At 44.1% G+C, this 22,218-nt stretch overlaps 1 protein-coding gene across 1 annotated transcript in view; it reads right to left on the bottom strand.

Annotated features, from left to right (window-relative positions):
• The window catches only part of IGFN1 (immunoglobulin like and fibronectin type III domain containing 1), a 743,161-nt gene that overhangs the window by 158,100 nt on the left and 562,843 nt on the right, over positions 1-22,218 (bottom strand). The window contains exon 9 of the mRNA XM_072137225.1: positions 10,901-10,932. Coding sequence (XP_071993326.1) covers positions 10,901-10,932 — 32 coding nt within the window. The remainder of the gene's footprint in view (positions 1-10,900; positions 10,933-22,218) is intronic.

The raw sequence follows: 22,218 nt of genomic DNA, 5'->3' as shown, positions 1-22,218 counted from the left end.
TTCCACCTGTTGTATCCTCTTTTTAAATGCAAGTCCTTGCCAATGTTTCTCAGACCATGAGTAAGAACTAATGTTAATGTTCGAAACGCGTAGGTCTATGGACTATGCACTATGACCTCTTTATGGATTTTAAGGAATTTTGAATAAAGAAGTACTATGTTTTAGACAGCCTGGAGTGCCGATCCTCACCTTTATTTTTGTTTCTCTACTACGTTGGGACGTTCCGACAAGTCCTTTGGATTCGTGCACCGGACTACACTAGTGTTTCCTGCGGCTCAGCAAGGTTCACGTGAGTGAGCAACACGCTCCATGTGTTTTGTTGCCTATTGTTGAAATTTGTCGGGTGAAGCAGTTTGCACCTCACTTCGCACTTTTACATGCCGATTGCCTTCTCTCTTTTTCAAGATAATGACTCTGTGAACAATTAGTTTTTCAAGTGTGAATGGAACCTTGTGCACACGAGCCCTTTATATATTGCATGTGTATAATTCAGTGCAACCTCTTGCCTAGAGTATCCATGCTACAATAGGATACCTTTTCATATATCAGGAAACACCGTTAAAATTGTTTTTTATGTGAGTCTTGGCCTTCCCACAAGCTTTTTTGGGTATATATCAATTCATATATATATATTTTTTCTCTAGAATTTTCATATTTGCATAGGTGTTTTTAAACAAGATACAACAGGAATTATGGATACTAATAACACTGCCTTTGAAAATGTGGATAATAGCACGAGAAGAAACCGAGCAGCGGAAATTTTTTCAAAACAAGGTACAGAAAATTCAAGTGTGCAGTTTTTGATGCAGGAATTGGAAATACAGATGTCGGACCAAGTGAAAATTTGGTGGGATTATACAACACTACAGTCCTATTTAGAAAGAGCAATGATACCGAGGGGTCTTAGGATCAAGAAACTTCCGACTGTAATATACAATGATGATTTTTCCAAACAATGGAACCAAATATTGTCTGAGTGTTCCTTAAACCTAATGAAACTCATCATCTCTATGGAGAAAGACAAGTTATCAGCCATAGAGGAGGACATTGCAAAAATACGTGAATCTCTCAAACCGCATGTAGAAAAACCAGAATTTAAGGATCTAGATGCGAAACTTAAGGATAATATTACCGACATGGAAAATGCCATAACACAAATTAAACAGAACAAATTCAATAGAGATTTGCGAGATTATGAGAAAGATTGTGTGTACACGTGGCATGCTTACAGGAGACACAACCGTGCCACATCATCCATCTTAAGAAACACAAATAGACGTAAATATTCCCAGAGTGCAAGTAAAGTGGGCTTTACGTCATCTGAACAGGAGTCAACAGATGCGGTCTCAGAGGACTCTGATAGTGAAGGTGCAACTGCAAATAATCAAACCCGACAAACTCACAAGCCAGATCAGACAAAAAACAACAAAACACAACAACATCAAAAAAACTCCAAGAACCAAAATCAAAAAAACGCACAAGACGTGCAGGAAAAAGACACAAGCGCTCAATACAATACCAGGGCGACAAATTCCAACAGCAACAAGAAGCGGAAGAATTGACCGTACTAAATTTATCTGCCTGTGTTCTCACCACAGAACAAAAACAGGTTCTTGCCAAAGGTCTTAACTTTGTACCTACCACTAATTTTGACTTGTATCATACACTGCTGGACGTTAATAAATTTGTATGGTTATTGACCCTTAAGAGACATTTTTACAACCAAGATCCGGTAGATTTAAACCAAACAGCCAACGTTCCGGAGACACCCCATCAGGATATATATAACGAGTATAAAGACCACACTTTCCGGGACCAATGTGTAATATATAATCTACAACAATTGTCAGACGAGAATAAAATCAAGCAAAACAATGTGCCTTCAATATCCATTAAAAACACCAAATTCTACCCTATAGGGTCTAGAACTAATGAAATGGACATGTTCCAAACACTGGTGGAAAGGGATCTACAAGAACTTAACAACAAACACCAACATTTACACCGCAATTTGTCCAAGGCACAAGAGAGGGCACTGAAGGAGCTTCAGAATAATGAAAATGTAATCGTCCGCATGGCGGATAAAGGCGGTTCTATTGTTGTTATGGACAGTGGCCTCTATGAAAAATGTATAATGTCTATGCTAAATGATAACATGGTATACAAAACATTAACCAGTGACCCCACAAATGACATCAAACAGAAGGTAATAGCAAACATACAGTGGGGGTTATCCCTGGGTCTGCACACAGAAAAAGAGGCTTCTTTCTTGGTTCCAGATTTCCCTCTGTGCCCTATTTTCCATGCGTTTCCTAAAACACACAAAAGCATTTTTCCCCCACCTTTACGCCCCATTATTTCTGGAGTAAATTCTCTTTTGGAACGACTTAGTGGGTGGCTAGACTCCTATCTGCAGCCCATGGTGAAAGCTTTACCGGGCTACATACAAGATACTAAACAAATATTGCAAATCATGGAGAAATTAGAATGGAGAGAAAGGTTTTTGTGGATCACGTGTGATATAGTTTCACTATACACTAATATACCGCATGATAAAGCACTAATAGCTCTAGAACAACATATGAGTCTTTTTACTGATTACTCTTATGAGCTACAACAATATATCCTTGCAGTTACCCACATACTACTCACCAATAATTTCTTCTCGTTTAACAAAACCTTTTATGTGCAGATTCAGGGGTGCCCGATGGGGTCTTGCTTTTCGCCATCATTGGCTAACATTTATGTAGCCTGGTGGGAACGCAACTACCTGTATAGCAGTACTAACTCTTTCATCAGCAAAATACACTGGTACGGAAGATATATAGATGACGCCCTGCTCATATGGGACGGATGTGAGCAGGACGTCATCGAGTTTATACGGTATATCAATGACAACGACTGTAACCTATCATTTACCTATGAAACTAATAGACATAAAATCCCATATTTAGATGTCATGTTGATGGGTGACTCAAGAACACAATCCATACAGACAGAATTATACCGTAAAAGTACCAGCGGCAACTCGGTGCTACAAGCTTCTAGCTGTCATCCCCGTCATGTGGTGAGAAATTTGCCAGTCGGCGAGTTCATTCGTGCTCGCAGGAGTTGCAGCACAGAGGTATCCTTTTCTCGAGAATGTGATGTTATAACTGCAAGGTTGACTGAAAGAGGATATCACAAATCTGCTATACAAAGAGCTATAGATATAGCCAAAATCAAAACGAGACGATCACTACTATCTGACGGCCGACGCAAATCTAATACCCATGCTGAGGTGGTTTTTTCTACCACATACAGTAATCAATTTGAACAAATAGTAACCATAATCAAGAAATACTTACCTATGTTGACAGCAGATAGCAAATTAAAACAAATCTTGAACAATGGATGCCAGTTCATATCACGTAGGGCACGCACAATTGGCAACACAGTTTCCCCCTCAACATATGTCTCACAGCATAACAGAGGCCATAGTACATGGCTTTCTGTTAAAGGCTCTTACAGATGTGGGGGCAACAGATGTAATTGCTGTAGCCACATGCGTAACACTACTACATTTTCTAATACCATTACCAACAGAGAATGGAGCATAAAATCATTTATTAACTGCAGTACAAAATATGTAGTATATTTAGCAGAATGCACACAATGCAATCTTCATTATGTGGGCAGTACAATCCGCCCTCTAAAGAAAAGGATTGCAGAACATATGACGGACGGCTCCAAAATACGTTTGACTGACAAGAACATATCTAGTCTATCTAAACACTTTTTAGAAAGACATGACGGGGATCTCTCGTACCTTCTGGTTACTGGCATAGAAAGAGTTACCGCCCCTAGCAGAGGCGGAGATCGTATCCACAAACTCCGTAATCGAGAAATGTTGTGGATCCTCCAGTTAGATACACGCATGCCCAGCGGTCTTAATAACAAAACGGACACAATGTATCTCTATTAATATACTGTATGACTTTGTCTACTACGAGCACTGCAACTGACATAAGTTTCAAATGTATTGCAACATATTTACTAACAGTTAACACCTTGTTTCCTTGTTTACACATCAACACACTCGGCTATTCCACTTCGCGCATGTGCCAATCAATGTAGTTAGTTCCTCCTGTTGTATCCTCTTTTTAAATGCAAGTCCTTGCCAATGTTTCTCAGACCATGAGTAAGAACTAATGTTAATGTTCGAAACGCGTAGGTCTATGGACTATGCACTATGACCTCTTTATGGATTTTAAGGAATTTTGAATAAAGAAGTACTATGTTTTAGACAGCCTGGAGTGCCGATCCTCACCTTTATTTTTGTTTCTCTACTACGTTGGGACGTTCCGACAAGTCCTTTGGATTCGTGCACCGGACTACACTAGTGTTTCCTGCGGCTCAGCAAGGTTCACGTGAGTGAGCAACACGCTCCATGTGTTTTGTTGCCTATAAGAAGTGTCTGCACTGAGATTGTGCAGACACGCAATCCTTTTGTGGAGCAGTTGCGCTGGCTTCCATGCAACACAAATTAGGGGGCGTGTTGTCGGATGGTCAGACTAACTCAGGCCGAGTGCCATATTTAACTTTCAAATTGTGTTGCACGCCGTATGTTAAAGCTGCACCACAAAAAAGATAGTGAACTCTGTTGGACCAGTGTGGGGAAGCGCCAGATTCATGATGTATTGCGCACGATCTTAGTGAATTGCCGCATAATAGACGAACAATGCAATTTTAGTGAACTCGGGTAAACTTGTAAGTAAATGTGCTCCAATATATTTTTTCATGGCCATCATATTGGTATCATTCAGAAAATTAACTTTTAAGTGGGATATAAACTGGTTGGATAAAGTCATCAGGGTGTAGAGCTCAGCACTGAAGTCAAACTTTCTTCACCTAAGATCACCCACTTAGCTGTGAGTGACATCATGCACCATAAAAGCTGGTGACTGATGTGCTTGTATGCAGGGAAGTCAATTTCAATGAAGGGAGCATTCTTAGGACATGAGGGCTTTACTTCATTGCCAAACCAATTAACCCCTTCAGACCTCAAGGACACAACACCATTTCTCAGGCCTAAGTGGTTATAAATTTGGAATGGAAAATTTGGAATATTCAGAGGATTTTGAAAATGTTTTCTAGTTTAAAAATTTGGATGATATCTTTTGTTAAGTTTTTAAAAGAAATGGAAATCTGGCAAAAATTTCCAAAGATTCTCCATTTTCAAAGTCATAAATTCTCTACTTTTGAAGCAGATAGTCATACCACCTCAGGGATGTACTGGCCATTGAACCCACAGGGGGAAATCCAGGTGGGCCAACTGGTTTGGGGCTGGTGTGGGTCCGGTTTGGCACTCGTGGGGCCAGTCTAAAAAAATAAATGATGAACTCACCTTTCCAACGCTCCCCTGTAGCTCCACTGATGCAGTCCGGCCGCCCATGACAGCTCCATGTGCGCCGGCTGCACACAGAATATGACGTCGGCAGTCTGTGCAACGCCAGCGCTCACAGAGCTGTCACTGCAGGCCAGACTGCATCAGAGGAGCTTCGGGGGAGCGTCAGAAAAGGTAAGTTCATCGTTTATATTTTTATGTGCTAGGCAGGAGACTGGCTAGCTGTATACAGGGGGGGCAGGCTGTCTTTACACAGCAGGAGAGGATGGCTGTATACAGGGGGGCAGGCTAGCTATATACTGTGGGGATGCGAGCCATCTGGCTATATACTGTGGGGGGGGCTGGCTATATACTGTGTGGGGCTTGGCTGGCTGAATACCGGGGGAACTGCCTGGCTATATACTGGTGGGGGAATGGCTGGCTATATACTGGGGGAGGGGGCTATATACTGGGGGAAGGCTGTTATATACTTGGGACGGCTGGCTGGCTATATACTTGGGATGGCTGGCTGCTATGTACTGTAGGGCAGGGGGGCTGGCTGGCTATATACTGTGGGCACTGGCTAGTTATATACTCTGGGGGGCGTGTTGGCTGAATACTGGGGGGACTGGTTGACTATATACTGGGGGATGGGTCTGGCTGGCTATATACTGGGGGGGCTGGCTGGCTATATACTGGGGGGGAACTGGATGGCTATATACAAGGGACTGGCTGGCGGTATTATATGGCATAGTAGCAATAGTAATAGTAGTTATATTCCTGTACATAAAGGGCAGTATTATAGTAGTTATATTCCTGTACATATGGGGTAGTATTATAGTAGTTATATTCTTGTACATGGCAGGCAGTATTGTAGTAGTTATATTTTTGTACATAGGAACAGTATTATAGTAGTTATATTCTCGTACATAGGGGGCAGTATTATAGTAGTTATATTCTTGTACATAAGGCGCAGTATTATAGTAGTTATATTCTTGTACATAGGGGGCAGTGTTATAGTAGCTATATTCCTGTACATGGGGGGCACTATTATAGTAGTTATATTCTTGTATATAGGGGACAGTACTATAGTAGTTACATTATTTATCAGAGAAGGTATTGTAGTAGTTTTCTTGTATATATTAAGTCAGTATTAAGTTGTGTTCTTAAAAAAAAGAAGCTTTATCCCTGTATAAGGGAGGCAGTATGAGTTTCTTTCTCTGTGCTGTACATGTTAATTTAGACCATCTGTCAACAGTTTGTGTGGAGTTTAGGAACTCCACCCATATTAAATGGCCATGCCTATTCCTGGTGAAGGTAAGTGCAAGTCCCACAACAGTTTTTGTTGTTTAAATGCGGTGGTTTTTCCGAATCCGTCCGGTTTTCGTTCGGCCACACCCCCCGATTTCCGTCGTGTGCATGCCAGCGCCGATGCCCTGTATAAGGGGGGCAGTATGAGTTTCTTTCTCTGTACTGTACATGTTAATTTAGACCATCTGTCAACAGTTTGTGTGGAGTTTAGGAACTCCACCCATATTAAATGGCCATGCCTACTTGTTTTGACCCCGCTCACAGAATGGGACCATTTAAATTCCCAGTCCGCCCCTTTATCACCCAAATTACAGTATGTACTCAAGTATATACTGAGTTTTCAGGACAAAAAATATGCTTGGCTTATACTAGACTATGAAAACAAAACTAAATACTCACCTTAGCCAACTTCCACCACAGGTCCTCTTCTTCATGGCTATTGGCGGCTGGTCACAGGTCTTGCGGGACAGCCACGCACACTATGAAGTCTGCTGCTACCTCACATCATAGTGTGTGCACACAGGCTGATGACACCATAGTGTGTGTGTGCCCATCGCAGAAGGACTAGTCGCAGCTGGCTCACAAACTATGATGTGAGGTAGCAGCAGACGTCACAGTGTGCAGCCATCGTGCAAGGACCTGTGACTGGCCGCCGACAGTAATGAAGAAGAGTACCTGTGAGGGAAGTTGGAAAGGTGAGTATTAAAGGGGAAGCCCCAAATTTCAATCCCCTAGTGATGTTAATACAATAAAGATCATTTTAACCCTTTTACATTACAATTTTACTTAGTTTTATTGTGTTTTAGCTTCTATTACCCAGAGATGGTCAGTGTAAAATGTGTGGACGGGACAGACACATTGGGGCAGATTTACTTACCCGGTCCATTCGCGATCCAGCGGCACGTTCTCTGCGGTGGATTCGGGTTCGGCCGGGATTCACTAAGGTAGTTCCTCCGACGTCCACCAAGTGGCGCTGCTGCGCTGAAGTTCCCCGAGGCCCGCTGGAATGCACTCAAGTTCAACGGCCTATTCCTGGTAAAGGTAAGTGCAAGTCCCGCGACACTTTTTGTTTTTTAAATGCGGCGGTTTTTCCAAATCCGTCCGGTTTTCGTTTGGCCACGCCCCCCGATTTCTGTCGCGTGCATGCCAGCGCCGATGCGCCACAATCCGATCGCGTGCGCCAAAATCCCGGGGCAATAAATCGGCGCAAATCGGAAATATTCGGGTAACACGTCGGGAAACCGCGAATTAGTAAATGACCTGCATTATGATCCATCTAGTTCTGTGAGCTGAAAATGTGGTTATCAAGGTACCTCAAGGTAAATGTTTATATACACTTTAATTTCCCTTCTGAACATTGTACTAGTATCTGACACATAGAAAGATAAATGAGACAGATCAGAGATGAGATGGTGAGATCCATGAGATGCATATAACATTCTTAGCACTGCTACATCTTAGCTACATACACACACTGCTAGGTCTGATGCACCTCCCTTACCCCTTACCCCTGATAAAGAACTTATGTGCCTGTAGCTCACAATGTGATGGAAGTTTGTGATTGAGACTTCCTCCTGGAAGGCATCAGGAAGGGGGCTAGAGTCAGAGAGTAGAGAACTCAGATCCACAACGTCAGACAGAAAAGCAAGATGGCTACCGATCCTAAAGTCAGAAGATAGAAGCTTCGGAAACCAGGGGCAATTGAAATTGTGTACGCCTACTTAAAGACAGATTGGAATTATATCTGTGATATGTTGTATTTTTGTTAATAACACTGAATTAGAGTATGTGTTATTTTGTTATCCTGAGTACATTTAAATTTGTCTTCATAGGAATACCCCTTTAAGTTTTATTTTTTTTGAGTATAAATGCATAGAAGAAATGGAGAAGAAGACATGCAGGGGGTGTCAGAAAAATAAGTATTTAGTTGTGCTTTTGTGCTAGCCTTACTGGATGCAAGGGGCACGTGCTGCCAGGCTGCATGCCAAATGGCATGTGCCGCCAGGCTGCATACCAAGGGGAACATCAGTGGCGTAACTAGGAGAGGGTGGGCCCAATAACAAACTTTTGCATGCGGCCCCCCTTCCCCTGAAAAAAAATATATACATATTTTGTATAACCATATTTACACAATTACGCACATTTATATGTTGCTGGGGGGGCGGGTCGGAGTGCGGCTGGGGAGGCGGGCCGGCAGGCCAGAGTTTGCACTGGGCATGGGCGAGCGGGCGCACAGAATTCGGGCGGGGGGAGGTGGTGCGGGGAGAGGCAGGCGGAGAAGGGTTGCTGGGCGGGCCGGAGTTTGCGCTTAGAGGGGTGGGTCAGTGCTCTTGAAAGTATAGGCACAGAGGGATGGGCCCGGAAGTATGCATCAGTGAATTATGACCCGGTCGTGCATCCCTCCACAAAGGGCTGGGTTGCGGTCGCACCCTCTGCGACCACGATTGTTACGCCACTGGGGCACATGCTGGCAGACTACATACTAAGGGGCATGAGCTGGCTATGTACTGGAGGGCAGGGGGAGGACTATATACTGGGGGGCATGTGCAGGCTGGCTATATAACGGGGGGCAGGGAGCTGGCTGGCCATATACTGTGTGGAAGTTGTAAACACACAGTACTTCCTAGGCATATACACGAGTCAATAGGTTTACTTGGGTTGGCATATACTCGTGTATATATGGTAATTCATAACTTACATTTTCCAAGAATCCACTTATTTTTCTAGAATCTTATGAGACTTAGAATTTGTATGACATTTTTCATATTTCATGGAAAATTGCCAAAAGCTGTATTATGAGGGACCTGCTCAAATTTGAATTGAAAGTGAGAGGCCTGAATAATAGCAAAACTACACCCCTCAACTAATGAAAAGACACTTTTTAGAAGTTCGATAACACTTTTGGTATTTTGTAGGGGTTAAAACATAATGGAGTCACGGTCTACAAATTGTAATTTTGGGGGGCAGAAAATTAAACATTTGCAATGGATTAAATGACAAAAAGTTCCACAAATTTTGATACCTAAGTGTGATGATACCCCATATGTGGTGGTAATTTGCTAATTGATGAAATTTTATTTATTTTATTTACTAACTATTCTTTCTCCAAATTTTACTGAATAAAAACAAATTTGGAGAAAATCTTGTTAAACTTTTTTATTTTTCGGCTGACAAATCTGGTTAAGGGCTTATTATTTACAAGAAGAGTTCTTTTTAGCAGTCTTATTTTTTCTCATTTTTTTAGTACTTTTTAGAGCATTTTATGGGTATTAATAAATAATTATCTTTTTTATGAAAGTTTTTTTTTTTGGACCATGTGGGTCCAATAATGATTTTATTTTATTATACAGATTGTTACAAATGCACACATACCAAATATGTTTTTTTGTTTGATTTTGTGTTTTTTTTTATATTTTATTAAGTGTTTGTATGGGAATGTGTCATTTTAGAGGCTTATGTTGTTTTTATCTTTTTATATATTTTAAAAAGGTTTTAAACTGGCATGCAGATGCATGCGCAGACAGTTTACAATCAGACCAAGAAGGGGCCTGGCTGCACAAGACAGCGGGCAGCCTCAGGGCATACAGCAGACCTTCAGGCTGCCCTGTAGAGAATTGGATCCCCCGGTGAGCGGCCCAGGTGTCTGATCCCTAGGAGGAAGCCCCTTACATGCTGTGGTCATGCTCAACACCCGCGATCATAGACAGCTCTGATCACAGGTGTTAGAGCGGGATATACAGTAACACCCTGCTTCTGGTGCCAGCTCCGCTTGTACACCAGTGCCAGAAGCAGGATGTAATAGCACGACTATGTGTGGGAGGTTATTTCCCGCACAGGAATATACTATTACTTCCGGGAGCTGGAAGGGATTAACATCTCACACTGTGCCATAATATGCTTGAAAACATACGTGTATGGTTTATTAGATAATTTTCTGCTGACAGTTCATTTGGAGCAGACGATGATGCAGTTTTCCACTTCACTCATTAGCAATTTGGAAGCTTTGTGCAGATTCATGTAGCACTGGTAATATTAGTGATTCTGCCTAGCTTCTCAGAGGGTATAAATTGATGTGTTATTTACAGGACAGTATTTCATTATAATTCATAAAGATCAGAAATAATCCACCATGTAAAATCTGCTAATCCCCTAAAAATACAAAAAAAAAAAAAAGATTAATGGTTAAAAGATGTACAAATTTTTCTTCCCCAAATGTATACTTACATTTCAGGCATGATGCAAATAAGAAAGATCTGCTGTAGGTGAAGAAGAAAAAGAATGAGAAAAAGTAATTCACAAAATGTGATGAAAAACAAGTGTCAAGAAAAAAATTAAGTCAAAACTCACCTTGTCCGGCAACAGCAGAAGACCCAGGGGCCAGGGGCGGGCTGACTACAGGGGGCAGGCTGGGGGGTGCAGGGGGCTGGTTATATACTGAGGACAGGGACTGGATGGGTATATACTAGGGGTGAAAGGGACTGACTAGCTATATACTAGCTGTGACCAATGCATCTCCCACCCTAGGCTTATACTTGAGGCAATAGGTTTTTCCAGTTTATGTGGCAGAATTAGGGACCTCGGCTTATATTCTGGTTGGCTTATACTCGAGTATATATGGAAGGTGTTCTTTTTCGTTTAATGTGAAAGAACAACAATACTAAAACAAAACATCAGGGGCTGCCGATGTCAAGTGCCTTATTTACTTAATGGACCAATAACCAAGTTCTGCTTTAGAAGGTTAGAAATGAAAATTATTTCTAATCTGTAGACAGCATCTAATTTTGCTGAACCTTTTGCTGAAGTTGTACCACAGATGACACTAACTACTACAGTTAGTCAGTTAGGGGTTGAGCAGTAGCATGCTGTAGAACTGTGATGTTGAAAACCAACAAACAACTAATACTAAATAAACTGAACCAATGCATATAAACTACTAAAAATAAAACAGGTTTGTAGGCTCAAAAAAAAAATATATATATATAATATAACCCATCCACATCACAGTGATTGGAGGCAAGATACACACCACAGCACAGCAGTTTTACCATAGTACTTAAAAGTTTAACACCCTCAATTGCTGCCAGAACCTATTGCCGGTTTAAATGGCAGTAGTATGCTGTATAAAACTGCATACTGCATTCTATATTTGCAGAAGGGTTTTCATGTGTGGGTTAATTAACTCTTGTAAACTTTTAAAGGTTAAGGAAAAATATTTTCCTATGGTTTTCTCCCTTTCTTTCTGATTTTGGCAATGTGTATAAAATTTATAGTGACCTTACAATCTCTGTTTTATCTCCTTGCAGAACTGAATTATTCTTTAGGAAAGCAAGGAGTTTAACAATAGCCCTCTGTCCTTATCTATATTTTGTGCATGGGATGTGAGGGTATCTAAAAACATTACTCAGAGCAGGAGAAGGAGCAAAGCATGCACAGGGACACAGCCCAAAATGGCCTTCAGGACACAGACCTTTTTACATGTTTTTTTCTTGCTAAAATTCCAAAAGATATACACTCACCGGCCAATTTATTAGGTACACCTGTCCAACTGCTCGTTAACACTTAATTTCTAATTAGCCAATTACATGGCGGCAACTCAGTGCATTTAGGCATGTAGACGTGGTCAAGACAATCTCCTGCAGTTCAAACCGAGCATCAGTATGGGGAAGAAAGGTGATTTGAGTGCCTTTGAACATGGCATGGTTGTTGGTGCCAGAAGGGCTGGTCTGAGTATTTCAGAAACTGCTGATCTACTGGGATTTTCACGCACAACCATCTCTAGGGTTTACAGAGAATGGTCCGAAAAAGAAAAAACATCCAGTGAGCGTCAGTTCTGTGGGCGGAAATGCCTTGTTGATGCCAGAGGTCAGAGGAGAATGGGCAGACTGGTTCGAACTGATAGAAAGGCAACAGTGACTTAAATCGCCACCTGTTACAACCAAGGTAGGCAGAAGAGCATCTCTGAACGCACAGTACGTCGAACTTTGAGGCAAATGGGCTACAGCAGCAGAAGACCACACCGGGTGCCACTCCTTTCAGCTAAGAACAGGAAACTGAGGCTACAATTTGCACAAGCTCATCGAAATTGGACAGTAGAAGATTGGAAAAATGTTGCCTGGTCTGATGAGTCTCGATTTCTGCTGCGACATTCGGATGGTAGGGTCAGAATTTGGCATCAACAACATGAAAGCATGGATCCATCCTGCCTTGTATCAACGGTTCAGGCTGGTGGTGGTGGTGTCATGGTGTGGGGAATATTTTCTTGGCACTCTTTGGGCCCCTTGGTACCAATTGAGCATCGTTGCAACGCCACAGCCTACCTGAGTATTGTTGCTGACCATGTCCATCCCTTTATGACCACAATGTACCCAACATCTGATGGCTACTTTCAGCAGGATAATGCGCCATGTCATAAAGCTGGAATCATCTCAGACTGGTTTCTTGAACATGACAATGAGTTCACTGTACTCAAATGGCCTCCACAGTCACCAGATCTCAATCCAATAGAGCATCTTTGGGATATGGTGGAACGGGAGATTCGCATCATGGATGTGCAGCCGACAAATCTGCGGCAACTGTGTGATGCCATCATGTCAATATGTTCAAAAATCTCTGAGGAATGCTTCCAGCACCTTGTTGAATCTATGCCACGAAGAATTGAGGCAGTTCTGAAGGCAAAAGGGGGTCCAACCCGTTACTAGCATGGTGTACCTAATAAAGAGGCCGGTGAGTGTATATCTTTTACTTTTTATCTGACATGGGCATATGAGGGCTGTTTTTTTGTGGTAAGATTTGAATTTTCCATTGGATAAATTTTTATGAATGATGATTCAAATTTTTTAAACTCGTTTTATTGAAAGTGTACAACAGTCACATTAAAGAAGGTTATCACAATGCATGACATTATATCTTTACATCCTGTTCATACACTGATTATTCAAACAAAGGCTGATATTAAAACAGAAACAAAAACATTCAAAACAAACTCAAACTCTACAGTGCTGCTGCTAGACCATGTCCCTTTGATCCACCAGTTATGGGGTACCAATCCAGGATTTCTTTCTCATTACACTTTTCTTTCTATCAAATTGCCGTATTACCATTCTAACTTTACCCCTCTTTCTTTTGAGTAGCTTGTAATGCTCTTAGTTGTGACGTAACCGAGGAGTCACACCAGTGTCCCCATACCTAATTGAACTTATCCGGACAACCCCTCCCTCTGTAAATCAGATCATGAAAGGGGAGGACCGAGTTAACTAGTTTCCTCCATGTTGATAAACACGCTGGTTGAGTCGCTATCCATTTTAACGCAATGACCTTTCTGGCTAAAAATAGACTTTCTCTAAGGAATATACGCATATGATGCTGCCATGCTTCCTCATCCACCACCCCTAGCAGACAAAGTTCTGGCGTGGGATATTAAGTACTGTAGTAAGTAATACTGCTACTTCTTGCCAATATGCCTGTATAATTGGACATGTCCGCACCATGTGCCAAAAATCTGCATATACCTCAGGGCATCGCAAACATCCCGGAGTATGTTTCCTACCCATTCTATACAATCTAGCCGGGGTCAAGTAACATTGATTAAGAAAAAATACTTGTATCAGTTTGGTGTTAGCTGCTGGAGACACGTACAAGGCAGACTCCAATGCCTCGGCATACATCTCATCTGTCAGGTTGGGTATAAGTATTTTCCATTTTTCTAATGCAGGCGGAGGATTTGCCTACATCTTATCATTAATGAGGTGGGAGTATAATATAGATACTAGTCCCCGAGGACCCTGTGATCTGAGCACCCCTATGAGCGGGTAGCTAGATATAAGAAGAGGAGAGTCAGGAAATTGTGCCTCAAGAGCATGTCTAAGTTGCAAGTATCTAAAAAACTGCGTTTGTGGAATGTCTTTAGAAATCTTCAATTGGTCAAATGAATACAAAATAGAGTTATCATAAAGATCACATAATTTACCTATACCAAAAGCAGACCATGTTTATAAATCATGCAGTTTATGTATCTCTGATAAACTCAGATTATTCCACAACGGGGTCTCTGCTATTATTGCCGTAAAATTTGACAAAGATTTAGCCTGCTGCCAAACAGATCTAGCCATTTTATGTATTGGGAGTAATCTACCTGGGATAAGGTGAGGGGTCTCAAGAACCGGCCACAAGCAGTCCACTTTTAAAAAATAAGCCAGATGATGTTCTGAATTCGGCAATGGATCAGGAATAGAGATGAGCGAGCACTAAAATGCTCGGGTGCTCTTTATTCGAGACGAACTTTTCCCGATGCTCGAGTGCTCGTCTCGAATAACGAGCCCCATTGAAGTCAATGGGAGACTCGAGCATTTTTCAAGGGGACCAAGGGTCTGCACAGGGAAGCTTGGCCAAACACCTGGAAACCTCAGAAAATGATGTAAACACCACGAAAATGGACAGGAAACAGCAGGGGCAGCATGCATGGATGAGGCTGCTTAATCGCACCATTATGCCAAAATTATGGGCAACAGCATGGCCATGACAGAGTGACCGAATGAGGCTAGATAGCATCTAAAACATCCAATAATTGACCCTGACACTATAGGGGACGGCATGCAGAGGCAGCGGCAGCAGCGGCAGATTAGAGATTGTCATGGCGACATACCCTAAATGGACTCAGGCTTCAAACCAATGGGTGGCAGAGAGGAACCAAAGGAGGTGAGCAAGAAGCGCTGAAATGATTTCCTATGTGAACAAAAGGTTGACGGTATATTTAGTCGATAACACAGCATGGTGGCGACATAGTGACCAAGTTCCATAACGTATCTGGTGAAAAATGAGCCTGACACAGCTCGTTTTATAAGGGGACGACATGTGGAGGAAGCAATGGAGACGACTTCCATGATTAAGAGTGACAGTATGGGGCATCCATATTGCTTCTATGATTGAAATTTCAGGTCTCCAGCATGGGCCGAGTTCCATTATGTATCTGGTGAAACACCTGAAAATTCTGCCTGACACAGCTCGTTTGATAAGTGATGATGTGCTGTATATCCGCTGGTGCTCCAGCATCTGGTGTATAGAGAGTTGAAAGTTGTGCACGGAGACATTGGTGGATGCAGTGGAGGATCGTGGAGGCAAAATGGACAGGAAACAGCAGGGGCAGTATGCATGGATGCCTCTGAGGCTGCCTAATTTTGGGATGGAGCTGGCGGTCCGCTGCCAGGCGAGCTTTCGCCTGTCCAAGCCCCTGTCTCTTGGCTCCTCCCCACCCAAAATGGGCCTGGGGGCCAGAAGCGTTTACTTTGAAAAAATTAGAATTTTCAAAGCAGGCGGGGTCGTTTGAATATTTCACCTAGGAATAATGGAATAGCATAGCGGTGTATGGAGGCAGCTATATGGACGACTTTTGGAGGCAGCTATGGAGATGACGTGTGGAGGTAGCAATGGAGACAACGTGTGGAGGCAGCTAAAAAGACAACGTGTGGAGGCTGCTATGGAGACAATTTAATTTGGATAGTGCCTGTATGTGGCAGTCCAAAAAAGTTTTCAAACCAGAGGAGCAGGTAGGTGGTCCTCCAGAAAAATTTAATAGATTGAGTGCCTGTTTGTGGCAGTCCAAAAAAGTTTTCAAACCAGAGGAGTAGGTAGGTGGCCCTCCAGAAAAATTAAATAGATTGAGTGCCTGTATGTGGCACTCCCAAAAACTGTTTAAAACAGAGGACCGGGTAGGTGGCCCTCCAGAAAAATTAAATACATAGAGTACTATAGCTAAAGCCAGTCGGCCGTGGCAAAAAATAGCCAGTTTTTAGTGTACAAAGAGGAGGAGGAGAAGGAAAATGAGGAGGAGGAGTGCATAAATTATTCAGGTTGAGCTTCCTTCACCTGGTGGAGAATGGAAATCCTGAGAAATCCAGGCTTTATTCATCTTGATAAGCGTCAGCCTGTCAGCGCTGTCAGTCGACAGGCGTGTACGCTTATCGGTGATGATGCCACCAGCTGCACTGAAAACCCGCTCGGACAACATGCTAGCGGCAGGGCAGGCAAGAACTTCCAAGGCGTACAGCGCCAGTTCGTGCCACATGTCCAGCTTTGAAACCCAGTAGTTGTAGGGAGCTGTGTGATCTTTTAGGACAATGGTATGGTCAGCTACGTACTCCCTCGCCATATTTCTGTAAAGATCAGCCCTACTCTGCTGAGACTGGGGACAGGTGACAGTGTCTTGCTGGAGTGACATAAAACTGGCAAAGGCCTTGTAAAGCGTACCCCTGCCAGTGCTGGACAAGCTGCCTGCTCGCCTACTCTCCCTCGCTACTTGTCCCGCAAAAGTACGCCCTCTGCCGCTAGCGCTGTCAGAAGGGAAATACTGTTTCAGCTTGTGCATCAGGGCCTGCTGGTATTCATGCATTCTCACACTTTCCTCTCCAGGGATGAGAGTGGAAAGATTTTGCTTGTACCTTGGGTCCAGGAGAGTGAATACCCAGTAATCGGTGCTGGAATAAATTCTTGGAACGCGAGGGTCACGGGATAGGCAGCCTAGCATGAAATCTGCCATATGCGCCAGAGTACCAACGCGCAAGAATTCACTCCCCTCACTGGCCTGACTCTCCATTTCCTCCTCCTCCAACTCCTCCAACTCCTCTTCTTCTGCCCATACACGCTGAACAGTGAAGGACTGAACAATGCTCCCCTCTTCTGTCTCGCCAACATTCTCCTCCTCCTCATCCTCCTCCACCTCCTCCGATATGCGCTGAGAAACAGACCTGAGGGTGCTTTGGCTTTCAACAAGGGAATCTTCTTCCCCCATCTCTTGTGACAAGCGCAAAGCTTCTGACTTCATGCTGACCGGAGAGTTTTTCAACAGGCCAAGCAGCGGAATGGTGAGGCTGATGATGGCGGCATCGCCACTGACCATCTGTGTTGACTCCTCAAAGTTACTCAGCACCTGACAGATATCAGACATCCACATCCACACCTCATTGTAGACTTGAGGAAGCTGACTGACCTGACTACCAGTTCTGGTGGAAGTTGACATCTGACAGTCTACAATCGCTCTGCGCTGCTGGTAAACTCTGGATAACATGGTTAATGTTGAATTCCACCTCGTGGGCACGTCGCACAACAGTCGGTGAGCGGGCAGTTGGAGGCGGCGCTGCCCTGAGAGTGGCAGCATCTGTGCTGGACTTCCTGAAATGCGCACAGATGCGGCGCACCTTCGTGAGCAAATCAGACAGATTGGGGTATGTCTTGAGGAACCGCTGAACTATGAGATTTAACACATGGGCCAGGCATGGCACATGTGTCAGTCTGCCGAGTTGCAGAGCCGCCACCAGGTTACGGCCATTGTCACACACAACCATGCCTGGCTTCAGGTTCAGCGGTGCCAGCCACAGATCAGTCTGCGCCGTGATGCCCTGTAATAGCTCTTGGGCGGTGTGCCTTTTATCGCCTAGGCTCAGCAGTCTGAGCACCGCCTGCTGTCGCTTAGCGACGGCACTGCTGCTGTGCCTAGAGCTACTGACTGATGGCGCCATGCCTTCGGATCGTAATTCGGTGGAGGAGGGTTGGGAGGAGGCATAGTAGGCCTGAGAGACCTGGACCGAGGTAGGCCCCGCAATCCTCGGTGTCGGCAGTATATGATCAGCCGCAGGGTCAGACTCGGTCCACCAAGTTAACCCAATGTGCCCTCAGCGATATATAGTGGCCCTGCCCGGCAGCACTCGTCCACGTGTCCGTGGTCAGGTGGACCTTGTCAGAAACGGCGTTGGTCAGGGCACGGATGATGTTGTCTGACACGTGCTGGTGCAGGGCTGGGACGGCACATCGGGAAAAGTAGTGGCGGCTGGGGACCGAATGCCTAGGGGCGGCCACCGCCATGAGGTTGCGAAAAGCCTCGGTCTCTACCAGCTTATAGTGCAGCATCTACAGGCTAAGTAATCTGGAGATGTGGACATTGAGGGCTTGGGCGTGTGGGTGGGTTGCACTATACTTCCTTTTGCGCTCCAGTGTCTGGGGTATGGAGAGCTGAATGCTGCGCATGGAGACATTGGTGGATGCTGTGGAGGATCGTGGAGGCGAAGATGTGGTTTTCGCACGGGAGGTGTTTGGGCCGGGGTCCTGGGCAGGGGGCTGACTAGCAGAGGCAGCAGATGACACAGGGGAAGGAGCAGTGGTGTGCCCGGCCGGAGGTGAACGGGCTTGGTGCCATTGAGTGGGGTGTTTAGCATTCATATGCCTGCCCATACTGGTGGTAGTTAAGCTAGTAGTGGTGGAACCCCTGCTGATCCTGGTTTGGCACAGCTTGCACACCACAGTCCATCGGTCATCCGGTGTTTCTTTAAAGAACCTCCAGACTTCCGAAAATCTAGCCCTCGGCACGGGAGCTTGACTACGTGAAACATTTGGTGCTGATGCACCAGCTCTGGCCCTGCCTCTCCGTCTGGCCCCACCACTGCCTGTTCCAACCTGTTCTTGTCGAGGATTCGCCTCCGTCTCAGAAGCACTGTGTTCACCCGGCCTACCAACCCAGCTTGGGTCTGTCACCTCATCATCCTCCGATCCCTCAGTCTGCTCCCCCCTCGGACTTCCTGCCCTGACAACAACTTCACCACTGTCTGACAACCGTGTCTCCTCATCGTCCGACACCTCTTTACACACTTGTTCCACTAGGTCCACAATGTCATCATCACCCACAGACTGCGACCGGTGGAAAACCTGGGCATCGGAAAAGAGCTCAGCAGCAACCGGACAAGTGGTTTGTGACTCTGGGAAGGGTCCAGAAAACAGTTCCTCAGAGTACGCTGATTCAAATGCCAAATTTTCCTGGGAGGGGGCAGACTGGGGGGAAGGAGGCTGAGGTGGAGGAGCTGGAGGAGTGCTGATTTCGGTGACATGGGTGGACTGCGTGGAAGACTGACTGGTGGACAAATGGCTAGAAGCATTGTCTGCAATCCACGACATCACCTGTTCGCATTGTTCTGGCCTCAACAGTGCTCTACCACGAGTCCCAGTAACTTGAGACATGAACCTAGGGAGTGTAGCTCTGCGGCGTTCCCCTGCTCCCTCATCAGCAGGGGGTGTCTCACCCCGCCCAGGACCACGGCCTCTGACTCCTGCAGTAGTTGGACGCCCATGTCCATGCCCTCGTCCTCTACCCCTAGCCCTCGGGTTCAACATTTTCAAAATGAAAGTGTAAACTGTAAATTTTTTTGGATTTTTTTGTTTTTTAGGCTATTGTAGGCCTAAGAAAGTCGGTTGGGTTCTTGTATGCCTAGTTTCTAACAGCACACAACAACTGGATTTTAAGTCACTTTAAGTTTTGAAAGAAAAAAAAAACAAATCGTCAGACTGTGCCTAATTCAATGAAATCCCTAATAAATTGTTCCACTTAGGTGTTTGAGATGGATATGTGTGTCACTAAGAGCTAAATATAACGTTCGCAAGTCTCCCTGCAAATTCCTCACAATTTGGTACTGGCTGCACTACTAGTGCCAGCAAGCCCAGCCACAAGCAAACAAAAAAAAAATATATATAACGCTATTCTAGCCCTAACAAGGGCTGTTGGGTTCTTGTAGACTCACTCCTGCCTAACAGTAAGCTAATATAACACCCTAACGCTATCCCTGCAGCAGCAGCTCTCTCCCTAGCGGCATCCAGACAGAGAATGATACGAGCAGCGGGTGCAGGCGCTAGTGTATTCCAGGGTCACCTGATCAGGCCAGCCAACCACTGCTATCGACGTGTAAGGGTACCACGTCATGCTGGGTGGAGTGCAGAGTCTCCTGGCTTGTGATTGGCTCTGTTTCCGGCCGGCAAAAATCAAAACGGCGGGAGATGCTATTTTCTCAAGCTGGCGAAGTATTCGTCCGAGCAACGAGCAGTTACGAGTACGCTAATGCTCGAACGAGCATCCAGCTCGGACGAGTGTGTTCGCTCATCTCTAATCAGGAAGTAACCAGTGTCTAACATACCTGAGTTGACCTGCTAGATAATAAATTAAAGTTAGCTTTAATTTAGCTCTGGAATTACCCCAAACAAATTAAGTCATTAGGCTATTCATCTGGGAAAAAAATTGATGAGGAACTATTACCTCCATATGCTGCAGGGCATATAAACACTTAGGCAGTACAATAAGTTTAATAAGGTTAATCCTCCCCGCAACCGATAAAGGCAAAGATCCCCAAGTTTTAAATTTGGCTCTAAAGTGTTCCAACAGGGGAATCACATTAAGCTCTAGGGGGGCAGTGGGAATAGTCGATATGTATATCCCCAGATATTTAAATGTGTCCACTACCTTCAAACCTGATATCGAGCCAGCCCTTCTATCTGGGGACTGCGGGGAAAGAAAGGTTAATGAGGACTTAGTCCAATTAATTTTAAGCCCGGAATATGTACCAAAGGCATCGATTTGTGACATAGCAACTCGTAATGTCTGTAGTGGATCTGACATGAATAGCATCATGTCGTCAGCATATAGTGCCATTCTATTTTCCCTTGGACCAATTATGATACCCTTATAGTTTGGATCTCCTCTAATTAATATAGCCAGCGGCTCTATTGCCAATGCGAACAATAAAGGCGACAGGGGACATCCTCTGTGTAAAGGAAAGTAAGAGGATAATAGGCCGTTTATCAGAATTGCCGCCTTTGGGTGTTTATATAAGATATTAAGCCAGGAAATGAAACCAGGGCCAAACCCAAATTTAACTAACACTTGCTGGAGAAATGGCCATTCAACTTAATCGAATGCCTTTGTGGCATCCAATGATGCTAAAGCCCAGTCTGCTTTCATGTGACATCCAATTTGGGATACTACCTGCACACGTCTGATATTTTCAGTCGTAGATTTTCCGGCATAAAGCCACATTGATCCAGATGTATTAATGATAATATAACTAAATTTAAACGTTTGGCCAATACTTTGGTTAATAACTTATAATCTAAATTCAATAATGAAATGGGGCGGTAAGACCCACATTCTATTGGGTCTTTATCTGGTTTTAGTATAAGGACTATTGTGGCGTCATAAAAGGATGTGGGAAGTGTACCCTGACGAAAAGCCTCTGTATAACACTGAAGCAAAACCGGCAATAAAACTTCCGGGTACTGATTATAAATTTCCATCTGGACCCAGAGATTTCTCCCTTCGCATGTCTTTTAGTGCCTCAGTAAGCTCCTCCAGGGTAATTGGAGAATCAAGAGCCTCCCGTTGTGTTGAGTTCAAATTAGGAAAGGGTATAATGTCTAAGTAATCGATAAGTTCCTGAGCTGAGCAATTAAATTGGGATTTGTATAAGGAGCTATAAAAGTCAAAAAATCTATCCCTTATGGCACCACTATCAGATGAAATATTTCCCTCTTCAGATGTTGTACGCAGTACAGCTGGGGATGCCGTATTCTGATGGACAAGATTAGCTAACAGACTACTGGATTGGTTACCTCGTTCAAAAAAGCGCTGTTGCTGAAAAAATTGTGATCTCTTGGCCTTTTCCTGCAATACATGTAAATATTGCCTGCCTACTTGTAACCATTCGGTTTTATTCTCCACCGTTGGGTTAGCTACAAAC

Source organism: Engystomops pustulosus, chromosome 2, assembly GCF_040894005.1.
Source record: "Engystomops pustulosus chromosome 2, aEngPut4.maternal, whole genome shotgun sequence".
Taxonomy (NCBI): Eukaryota; Metazoa; Chordata; class Amphibia; order Anura; family Leptodactylidae; genus Engystomops; species Engystomops pustulosus.
Note: the sequence above shows the minus strand (reverse complement) of the source record. Positions and strands in the feature narration are given on the sequence as shown.